Source organism: Saccopteryx bilineata, chromosome 6 (assembly GCF_036850765.1).
Source record: "Saccopteryx bilineata isolate mSacBil1 chromosome 6, mSacBil1_pri_phased_curated, whole genome shotgun sequence".
In the NCBI taxonomy this organism is placed as follows: domain Eukaryota; kingdom Metazoa; phylum Chordata; class Mammalia; order Chiroptera; family Emballonuridae; genus Saccopteryx; species Saccopteryx bilineata.
The window spans coordinates 150,626,186-150,638,200 of NC_089495.1; the positions used below are offsets into that span (position 1 = coordinate 150,626,186).

The window sequence follows — 12,015 nt, forward strand, 5'->3', positions numbered from 1 at the left end:
AGGATTTTAACAGAGTCTAAATATGACCTCCCCATCCTTCTACGCAGGGACTGTCACTATTCCTGGAGAGGCTATGGCTATGCCCCAGAAGCATCCATAAAAATTGCTTGGATGGTGATAATATCACCTTTCTTAGGTGCAGGGTTTTGTAACATAAATACCTGTATATAGACATTATCTCATTTGACCCCTCATTACGCAAGACAGACTAACTGTCCCCACTCTACAGGGGAAAGAATGGGCTCAGAGAGAGACAACCCAGCTGCATAGGGCTATGGCTAGAAAGCGGCCAGCTGGAACTTGGACCATTGTCCCTCTCTCACATACACAGCCTGGTCCTAACCCCACCTCCCAGAGGCAGTGATGGCCACATTCTGACTAGCTGGACCCAAAGAGCCAAAGAAGAGGTGTTTAGTCATGGCCAAATGATCAGAGAAGCAGAAGCTACTCCTGCAGAGACCCCAACTTGTCTCTCCTGCAGGCCTAGCACTGACCATGGAACAGCCCTTTAAGAACACAGCCAGCCAGGCAGGTGTGTGACTGCTGGTGTGACAGCCCACTGTGCATGCCTGTCACCTCCTCTTTCCGAAATGTCTGCCCCCGCTTCCCTGTTGTTTGTGCCATCATTGGCTCTTACATCTGTCCTCCATCCTCACCTACCTGCTGTCCTGACTGCTCTCTTATTTATCCATTCTCACTTAGGTCCTCAAGGCTCTTCCTGGAGCCCTTTCTCTCTCCAACGAGCAAAACCAATGGTAAACAGGGAGAGAAGGGTCACAGGAGGCAGAGGGCCCCTGTTGACGGGCCTGGGACCACAGAGAAGGTAGTCGCCCTCGGTTCAGCCATGGCTTCTGTGCTCTCCTGTTCTTCCTAATTAATGTGCACATCTGTGAGATCCGGTGAGCTCTACATAGGGAAGACCTGTATTCTCTGGAACATTTAGAATATTCCAGGGACGGCAGTGAGAGAGGGAGGGCAAGTCCACACTCTGAAACTGGAATGCTTCAAATCCCAGCCCTATCACAAAACTGCAGCCTGGGCAGGATCCTAAACTGCCCAGTGTCTCAGTCTTCTCATTGCTATAATGAGAGCAATAATCCCTAACTCACAGAATTTGAGCAAGAAGAAATCAGTTAATATATAAAAAGTGCTTGGAGTACTGCTGAGCACATAGTAGTGCACAATGAGTGGGAGCCACGATCATAGTTTGGTATTGTGATTCATGATACACTTACGCCCCAAATGTGCCGAGTGTCAGAAGTTATAAAGAGGCAAATTCTTTAAATGATATCTAGCTCAGCGTTCCTCAAGGTTGTTGAGCACCTGCTCTGTCCCAGGCAGTGCCCTAGGCCCTAAAGATGCAATAGGGAACACAAGAAATGAGTTCCCTGCTTTCACAGATGGTCTAGTGGGATCAAGGTCAAGAGAAATGTGAGATTGTGATAAAAGGCTGTGCAGTGAATTAGAATAAGGCATGTGGACGAGTGTGACCAGACGGCCTCTATAGATTGTGAAGGCAGGAGCAGCTTCTCCAGCAAACTCTTGGAAGACACAGTCACGGGGGAAGGAGAAATGGCAGCCACAGGCACCAAGGGGTGGGAGCCAGGGAGCCTTGGCTCCCAGCACACCAGGCCAGAAGCCAAGAGCAAAGCTGGTGGCAATTTCAAAGTGAGGAATCAGAGCCCACAAACTTGCACTTGGAGCAGATTTAAGGGAACTATATTTTAAAAAGAAAAATCTAATTTAGACCAACATTGTAAAAACACTCTTTTTTTTTTTTAGGAGGAATTCAGGGAGGAATTTCTGTCAGCTCTTAACATCTCAAAAAGCTGTATTTTTTATAGATGCTATGAGACTTGCAAATAACTCTCCTCTCTTTTTTTGGCCTACAGGAAGCTCGAAACCAAATTTTCAACAGGGCCTGCTGGCAGGCATTTTTTCCTGAAATAACTTTATTTTTTGGCTTTATTTCTTTCTGTTTTACTTGAAGATTTTCTTCAATTTGACCGCTTTATTTATTGTAGCACAGGTTGCATGTAAAATAGATGTACCAAATCTGCTTTAGAACAAGTTAGATTATAACAAATTTAGAGCTCTAGGTAATCTTGCACCTATTTCAAAATACATCATTTTCTATATCTGCCTATATAACCCATATTTAATGGGCAGGGAATTTTTTTAAAGTTTCAATTCACCTATCCCACACCCCATCTCCCCCACCCACCCAGTTCTACTGCCTTCTTTTTTCTTCTCTTTTTACAGGGCAAATATCTTCCATCGCATGCACATAACTGTAACTGGTCCAGAGCTCTGTCACTCGGTGGGCTCCTCCTGTGTGGCTGGTATCTAGCTCTCTGCTGTTCTTCACTTTCACATTCACTCGCCACCCCATCTCCACTCTACACAGTGCCTCAGCTTCACTCCCTGAAACGTTAGTTGACCAAATCAGCTCTTTAACAATGTAAAATCTCCAGCAGCTCCTATTGCTCACAGGGATAGGTGGAAATTCCTTATCTTGACATATCTCCTTCTCCATTACATAATTCTCCACCTAAACTCTGCCTAAACCCAGGTAGCTTCCTCCCCTAACTCTCCCTGGACGGGTCCTCTCTTTCCCCACCTCTGGGGACTTACCCTGGTGCCTCCCCCTGGCCTACCCTCCCTCCTTTCCCCACCCAGTCAGAACCATCACGGATGCCTGCTCTCCCCCAAAGCCCTCCCAAAGAGGACCACCTTGAAGTGGTCTCTTCCACTTCAAGATATTGCTGGCTGACCGTCATTGAATGGTACTTCATCCCACTTTGCTCAACTTAACTTATCATAATTATTGGGTATTTTACAACCTGTTAGCCCACCAAGATTGTGATCTCCCTGGCAGAAAGGACTTTTATACGTTTTTGTGTCCCCCCATGATAACTTATGCAGTATCATATATAGCTGACTACAAATACTTAATAGTTTATGTCTATTCCCCTTCAAGACACAAAACATAAAGCAAATGACAGGCAAATGGTCAATAGTCTCAATAAATAAAGTATTATATACATGACAATGCACTACAATGCAAATGGCTAAAAAACCTAGGAATTGTTTCAATCCTCTAGTTATAAAGAATACAAGTTGAAATGATCTAACTTTTCTAACTGATTAGCAAAGATTAGGGGGAGGAAATCTCAATATTTAATGCTTTGAGAGTTCAAGAATTACAGGTACTCTCTCAACTGCTAGTGGGAGTGTAACTGATACAAATGGAAAACAATTTGATAATATGTAACAAATCTTTATAATGTTTATCTACCTTGATCAACCCATGTGGAGGCCTACAGCCTAGGGAGATGGTCCAGAATGTGGAGAGAGCCGTGGGTACCAGGTGCTTTTCCAGGGTTATAATATTAAATCTTTATGTACAACTTAAATGTACAATAAGGAAATGACACAGTGATTCGGTGGACTGTTACACAGTCATTAAAAAGAGCAGCCAGCAAGTTTTTGTTAACTTGGGGGGAATGCTTATATTCTAAAGTTAAGTAGAAAAAAATAGAATACAAAAATTATGTAAAATGAATAACTCCAACCACATAAACAAGTGCCCAGAAGGGAAGATATCAAAACAGTAAAAGAAGTCATACGTGTTTATAATTTATTGTATTTCTCAGATTTTCTGGGAAAATTGGGCATGTATCAGAAAAAAAAATGTTTTGTAAATTAGATTTTCCTTTTGCTTGATATAAGAAACAGTTTCACAAAGAGTTACAAACCGTTATTAAGCTTATGCGACATAAGATGGTTCCTCTGTTCTTTTTTTGTGAAAAAAAATTTAAGAAATAGAGAGGGAAAACGGAGTTACAGAAAGGGAAGGGGCTGGCGGGCAGCTTTCCCATCCCGTGTAATCTCTGCTGTGGGGTGGGCACTGTCATCTCTGCAGGGCCAGGGAACAGGCTCCGCAAGGCTCAGGCCCCAGGGTGGCTCCCGCCGCACCCTCAGCAGCAGCCTCGGTTAACAGACAGGATCCCAAAAGAGAGAGAAAGGAAAGGGCAAAAGCAGGCAAGCACGAAACCCCAGTGCTAATTTATACAACATCAAGGGCTGGCTTTAGTGGATGGGATTATGGGTGGTTTTTCCCCACTACTCTCCTTTTGAGATTTTCTCTCTGGTGATACTAACTTTTTATTTTTATTTATGTGCAAGAAGAAAAACTGCAATTGATCAAATTCATTGAATTATGAGCAGCAAGAGAGAGAAAACAGGCTCTACTCACCCCGCCCCCTCCTAAGAATAAAGGAGTTGGGGGCAGGGGGACTCTGAAGGGAAGGCGAGGAGGGTGGAACACGTGTGTGTGTGTGTGTGTGTGTGTGTGTGTGTGTCTCTCTCTCTCTCTGCATGGGGGAGTGTGAAGGGAAGGCAAAGAGGTTGGAGCATGTGTGTGTGCACGTGTATGTGTGTATATATGGATGTGTGTGCCTGTGGAAGTCCCCTTTGATGAGGACAGCATGACCAATGGAACTTTCTGAAAAGGTGACCCTTTGCACCTTGGGTAGTTGGCCCCACACCATCCACAACAGTCACACTGCATGTATGCGCTCTGTGAAGCACATTTAGACACAGTTGTATGCCATCCACAACAGTCACACTGCATGTATGCGCTCTGTGAAGCACATTTAGACACAGTTGTATGCCATGCACAACAGTCACACTGTAATGTGCTCTGTGAAGCACATTTAGACACAGTTGTATGCCATGCACAACAGTCACACTGTGATGTGCTCTGTGAAGCACATTTAGACACAGTTGTATGCCATGCACAACAGTCACACTGTAATGTGCTCTGTGAAGCACATTTAGACACAGTTGTATGCCATCCACAACAGTCACACTGTGATGTGCTCTGTGAAGCACACTTACAGACAGTTGTACATATTGCCGTCTTCCCTAGTCAGCACGCTCCATCACAAAGCATGCAGCTCCGACAGGCGAGAGGGATTCATCAGGGCAGCTTTATAGAGGGACCGAGCCACACAGATGATGGGTCTGGGGAAATCCTTTCCAATCTCTCCACATGGCCGGCGGGCCTAATTCTGGAGGGTGGCATTTTTCAAACAGCTCTGCCTCACCTCACTGGGTAAGTGGGATGCTCTCAGGCAGGACCAGCATGGTTCCATCCCCCGGGGAGAGGAACAGGGAAACTTCTAGTTATATAATTCCAACACAAAGGAGACCAAATGGGAATCCACTTTTGCACAGAATTTGCCCACAATCTTCCTAACCTGGTGCTTTTCTTTTTCTAGGTTTCTTCTTTGTCAATCTGTGCTCATAGGTATAAACAAGATTGTGGGATGTCACCTGTGTCCTTTTGGACAGCCATTTCCAGCAAGGGACTGGGGCTTAGAAATGAGTGAGAGATGAGGAGGCAGCTGGGCTGAGTTCAGTGACTTACGTAGTGAGCTAGGTCAAGTTGACTGGTGTGTTTAAGGGGGGTGGAAGGCAACACCAACACACAGCTTCCGGAGTCGGCAGAGAGGAAGAGACAAGGGTAAAGGCCCAAGACCCCCACAGGGGCCAGGGTCTCGAGCAGTCCGCCTTGTGAAAACCTCTCCTGAAGCCCCACCATTGCCAGTACCAGGCTGTGAAGTTCACAACCACCCTGGGAGGGGGATGGGTGCCCAACCATTTTCTACTGAGATATCATTGCAAGAGATGAGCCCACTTGCCTAAGGTCACATACCCATGGCTCTGTGACCTGCCTCTTAGACTGAGATGGGCGGACCTCAGGTCTAGGATTCTTTCTGTCCCAGATAGCACTGAGTCCTCCTGCAAAGACAAGGGACCCTTATTCCCCACAGACAGGAGGAAACAGATGAAGGAAACTGAGGATACTGGAAGACTGAGTTGTCAGGAGCAGAGGTGAGGTAAGGAGGGGTCAAGAGGTGGGGACTGGAGTTAGATTACACAAATTCATAACAGATCAAGTCACCAAGGTAGGTAGTCAAGGGACACCATTACCTAAAGCTCTTAGGTGACTTGGCTCTGTAGTGGGGGGCGGGGGGCTCACTGCTCATCAGTTAATAAAATCCATTGTGGCATTTTCTTATCTATTTATTCATTTTTAGAGGAGAGAAAGATTGAGAGAGAGAGAGAGAGGAGCAGGAAGCTTCAACTCCCATATGTGCCTTGACCAGGCAAACCCAGGGTTTTGAACTGGCAACCTCAGTGTTTCCAGGTCGATGCTTTATCCACTGTGCCACCACAGGTCAGGCCAATTGTGGCATTTTCTTAATGAGATTCCACCCAAGGCATTGGGGGTGGGAGGGAGGCACACTGATCTGGGAAGTCCCTGTTTGCATTTTGAACTGTTGCATCTCACCGTGTTACCTTGGACAATTCACTGGAAAATGTGGGGAAATAAGAATGAAACATAAGAGGTCTGTGATTCTATGCCTTTCCAATTTCCCTATCCACATCTTTTTTCATCACTCTATTGACTCTGAGGAAAGAGTTATTGCAAGCACCACACAGACAGACCCTTTCTTTTCATGAAAGTAAATAAAAACAAAAAACAAAACTAAAAAAAAACTAAAATCTAGGCCAGTGGTAGTCAACCTGGTCCCTACCGCCCACTAGTGGGTGTTCCAGTTTTCGTGGTGGGCGGTAGCAGAGCAACCAAAGTATAAATAAAAAGATAGCTTTAACTATAGTAAGTTGTCTTATAAAGATTTATTCTAAACTTAGCGAAAATCCGACATAAAGTACTTGGTAAGTAATTATTATTATTATATGCTTTAACTTGCTATAACTCTGCTTTATAAATTTTAAAAAGTAAAGTTACTTCCCTACTTTATAAATCACCATTACTGTGGAACCGGTGGGCAGGTTAGAAAATTTTACTACTAACAGAGATACAAAAGTAGGCAGTAGGTATAAAAAGGTTGACTACCCTGATCTAGGACAATGAGCCCTCCTCCTGGAGAGCTGGCTCCCTCTCCCACTTCCAAAGACAAAGCTTTGCCCTACAGTGAGACACAATGATAATCTCCCAACTGACACTGGTGTGACTTTCCTTTGCTGCGGTCCACTGCCCAGAGGATTCCCACTATCATCTTTCTATGAATCTCTTAGTGAGCAGTACCATCTCTGTTTGCATCTGGAGAAATAAATATTGTAAAAAAGAAAAATCTGTGAGTATTTGAAAATAGTACCCAGATATGTTAACTTTCAATTCTTCCTTGGCTTACTTCATATAGTAGAGGCACACGGGACCCCGACACTCAGGTATCAAACTGACTGGGAACAAATGCCACTAGGTGGCCCAGCAGAAACTAGGGTTTGTAATTCGCACCCATCCTGATGGGCCCGTCCTAACTCCCTCCCCACTGCAGGTGCCCTGCAGTCACATGTTTTTGTCAAGTGATCTGCAGCTTCAGGCTGCTTACTCTGCAGAAATAAGAGGGGGGGAAACAGATAGTAAGAAAATATAGCTCTCTCCTGGGACCTTACAATCATCTCACTTATAAAACACAACTGCCTATTACCTTCCCCCAGAGTCTCCATGGCCAGCCGAAGAGGCTCTGAGGTCAACCTCACCTCCCACCTCGCTGCCCCCTTGGATCACCCAAGAGAAATAACACTTACTGAGCGGGACTTGCTGATGTCTTGACCTGGTTCAGAAATGCAGATGTATTATCAACTAGGCAGGGAAGGAGATTGATTGAAAGTTTCTCTCTCTCTCCAAATAGTGAGGCCCATGATTGCTGAGCCTATGCACCAAGCTCTCAGCTTCCTCTGCCTCCAACAAACTTTGTGACTCACAGTCTGTTTGCAGAGTGAGCCAGCTGAGCAGCCTCAGTGACAGGTTACATTGGGAATGTCCTCTTACCCAACACTCACCCCCCAAGTGACCCCTGAGCCCCTACCTGGCAGTGGAGGTGGGAGGTGAGAACAACTCCAGTTCTTTTGCTGGACCTAGAACTGGGTTCTGATGGTATATGTCCATCTAGATCCTTTCACTTTCTCTCTCTCTCTCTCTCTCTCTCTCTCTCTCTCTCTCACACACACACACACACACACACACAGCATTCAGAGTGTTCGGATGCTCTGTAATGCAGCTGATTTCTAGACTAGGCTGGGTCTCCAGTGCTCCACGTATTAGAGCTGCAATGTGGGACCCAAAGTGCTCTCTTTTCTTCACCCACACTGCTTCCAAAACCAGAGGCATTGCTGGCCGACGTTAAAGCAGACCAGCGCATCCCGAGGGTCTGCTGAACTGTTGCATATCAGTTGAAGGGAAGGTGGTGGAAGAATGGAAGAGTGGTCGGGGACAGACAGAAAGTGGCTCCCCAGAGCTGCGCTGCGCCCTCAGCAACGTCTTCTTCCTCCATCACTGCGGAGGGCCAATCTGGAAGTTCGGGAACCTGGATTCCATGGCCGGCAGGGGCAGGACCGGCTGGCTCCCCGGGGGGCACCCCCCCTCAGCTGGGCATAAGGCGGGCAGCGAGAGCCACCCCCACCCCCAAATCTGGGACCCGCTTCCTGCAGAAAACTCCGCAGCACCACCCGCTTTTGTTAATTCTGCAAATGCTGTCACACATGACCACCTTCACCAACACTCTTGTCTGCTCAGCTCCGAGGGAGACCTGCTTTACCCAGAGCCCAGCGCTCGGGATAACCCAACGGACGCTCCCCGACGGACCAACGCCCACCGCGCCAGCGCCTGCAAACCACCCGCCGGAACGACTCCGAGGACCGCAGGGTCCCCGGCCCTGGGCATCTTTGTCCGCTCAGCACAGATGCGCGCGCACAGAGCGACAGAAAGAGCCCAGTCGGGCTCCGAGTCGCGTCCCGTGGCCTCGCCGGGGGACAATGGTCCGCGTCCTGCAAGTTTGCGAGCCCGTAGGCAGAGCCCTCCTTACCGTACATCTCCGCGAGGCGAGCGCCTCCCGCGAGGCCGCGTCCCCTGCAGCCAGCCCGCGGCGGCGCCTGCCTTTCATTCACCCCTGGCGGCGGATGGCGGCGGCCGGCGGAGGCCGGCGGGGCGGGAGCCGAGCGAGAGCCGGACGCGGGAGGGCCGGAGCCGGGAGCCGCGCGCCCAGTCCGCAGCCAGGCTGAGCGCCGCCGGCCTCCGCTCGGGTTTCTGGGCAGGGCGGCGCCGAGGGGGCGGAGACTATGCTAATAAGACGTCCCTCCCCCGCGACTCGGCCACCGCCAGGCCGCCGACCCCCGCCCCGCCCGGCCCCGGCAAGTTCCCGCCCTCCGCCTGCCTCCGCCGGGACACCCTTCCATCAACCCAGATCCTAGGATGCGCCTTCTCCCAGGCTGTCGCCCCAAGGTGCTGGGCGGCGGACTTTCCAGCTGCAGCGGTCCCTTGGCAGAGTCACCCACCCAAACTCCCTGCTCCTGTTGAAACGCTCAGGCCATTAACCCGTGGACCCCAGGGTAAGCAGGGGCGCTGGAAGCCGCAGGTGGACCCCTGCCCCGGGTTCTCCAGGGTGAGCCAGGGGCGCAAGGAAGACGAATTGCAGAATAAGCCTCCACCCTGCCCTGGCCCCCCTAGCTAACCCCCATTCTCTAAGCCCTCAGCTGTGTCCCTCCCGGCCACTCTGACCAAATGATTGCTACCAAACGGCGTCCTTCCAGGGCCAGGTATGCAGAACATCCCCCCCGCCCCGCCCCAGGTGCTGCAGGAAGTCAGTTTGCTCTTTCTCTCCCAGATTTATACGTGTCATTCACAAGCCTCGGGGCCGGGATCCTCTCCACCTGAACTCCAGGGCTGGCTGCTCCATCTTCTTTGACTGTATGAGAAGCAGACCCAGAGGGGCAGAAGGTTCACGCAGCGCACCCTGAAGACATCTAGCCCAGCTCTGAGCTTTCCTGAGGCTTCTCACCTAGCCTCCTCTGTCACACATTCACCTTCCAATCCACTCTTGTTTCTCCTCTTGCCCTGCGGTTGACGTTTCTACTAGAAGTTAGGGAGGGGATGTAAGGTCTCCCATTTTACAGAAGAAGAAACTGAGGTTGTCAGAGGTTGGTTTGTGTTCTTTTTCCTAGATACAATGCGCCTTGTGTACCTCAGCTTCCTGCAGGACTGATGGAAAATTGATATAAAACCTACATGACAGTACACAGTGGGCACTCCCATATTTGTATTTTTCCTTCTTCACCTAAGGCGGGGCAGAGCCAGAGAGAGGATCCAGATTGCTGGGTTTTTGGAACAGAGGCCTCTATGTTGTACTCCAAACCCATGTTTCCTGTTTCTCTCTGTCCTCGCCACTTCCTCCCACTTCCTTGCCGTTTCCAAGTTTTGTTCCTGTTCTTTCACCCCTTTCTCTCTCTTAGTAGCACATGGGAGTCCTGGACGCCCCCCAGGGAAACCTTGGGAGGGTTCCTGGAACTCACATTTAGACCCTTGGATGATTCACACAGTTCTGTCTCTAGGTCAGGTGGCTTTGAGGTCTGTTGACAGTCACATCTCAACCAGGCAGAAAGGAAAATTTAGACACTAGCTTGGTCTGGACATTGAAGATACTCCCACCCTACAATCTGTTCAACACAAAATATACTCATTATTCACTGGTGTCTGCAGCACAGTGGGAGATGCGATGTCTTCAGGAGTGAAATGTTTGGCAAGGAGCACAAGACAACTACTGATAAAAAACATTAGATGAAAAGAAAGAATACAGTAAATTGTTCATGAGAGGCACAGATCTCTATTTAGACACTCACATGGCTGGTAGGCTAATTCATTCTTTTTATGAAATATTTAGTTATCACTCCCTGTTATGTGCTAGATACTGTGAAAGGTACTCAGGAGACATGAAAAAATTATATAAAAATCTAATAAGTTCTACAGTGGAGGCTCGTAGAAGGAGTAGGGTAGAGTTTCATTTAAAAAAAATCAAGATGGGCTTTGAAGAATGGGCAGAACATTTCTCAATGTGAAAATATCGTGTAAATAGTTCCAGCCAGAAGGACTATAGTTTGCGGAGGTCAGGATGGTAGGGGGAGAGAGTAGGTGAGCCACAGCCTAGTATCCACGTGGCTGGAGCAGAGGAGGACAGGGAGCAGAGCAGAAAAAGGGAGGCTGGAAAGGTCATGTGGGGCTGTGTTAGGAAGTACTGGAGTGCCCAACCCAAAGGCTTCTGTGTTAAGTGTAGGGTTGCCACATTCAGCAAGTAAAAACACAGGATGCCCAATTAGACTTAAATTTTTTAAAAAGTCACAATTTTTTATATATGTTTCATGCAATATTTGGGACATAATTATATTAAAATGTTTTACTACTTATCTGAGATTCAGAATCAGTCCAGGTTTTGTCTGACAATTTTATTAGTGCCATCTTTTTAAGGTTGTTCCTGGATCTTCATGACTGATCTAGGCCCAGAGTAGTCCTTCTCCCTCCCCCAAGTCTGTGTTCCCAAATAGATCTCATTGGTATATGGCTCCCAAAGGCACAGGAATGGAATCACTCTCGCCAGCCTGCAAGATTTGGCTCAGGGCTTTGGCCAGAGGGCTGAGGTCCCTCTGGACTCAGTGTGTTCAGTGGTGAAGGACTCAGTTCACACCCAGCTTCTTTGAGGTATAGCCAAGGTGTTTAAATAACATTCATGCAGGAAATGGTGCTGCCAGAGAAGTAGGGGTGTTGCTCCCACATGAGGAAGCTGAGACTTGGGGAAGTACATTCTTCTCACAGTTTAAAACAAAAGAGCAAAAAGGGGCACAAAGAAAACTAGATAGAAGATGACAGAGGACAATCTGACTTTGGGTGATGGGTATGCAACATAATTGAAAGACAAGATAACCTGGACTTGTTATCTTTGAATATATGTATCCTGATTTATTGATGTTGCCCCATTAAAAAAATAAAATTATTAAAAAAAAAAACAAAAGAGCAGAAGCCAAGGGTCCCCAATATATTGAAGAGTGTAACCAAGAAAAGACACCGAGCAGGTAATCAGTTATTTAGGTAAACCATGGGAAGAAGAGAAAGTCGGAATTGGGATCCCTATCTTAAATAGGTTCTTACTT

General features: G+C 47.7%; 1 protein-coding gene across 1 annotated transcript in view; it reads right to left on the reverse strand.

Annotated features, from left to right (window-relative positions):
* Positions 1-9,115, reverse strand: part of EFR3B (EFR3 homolog B) — a 75,805-nt gene extending 66,690 nt beyond the window's left edge. The window contains exon 1 of the mRNA XM_066235539.1: positions 8,904-9,115. Within this exon, the coding sequence (XP_066091636.1) occupies positions 8,904-8,910 (7 nt within the window). The 5' untranslated portion in view covers positions 8,911-9,115. The remainder of the gene's footprint in view (positions 1-8,903) is intronic.
* Positions 9,116-12,015: the final 2,900 nt, after the last annotated feature.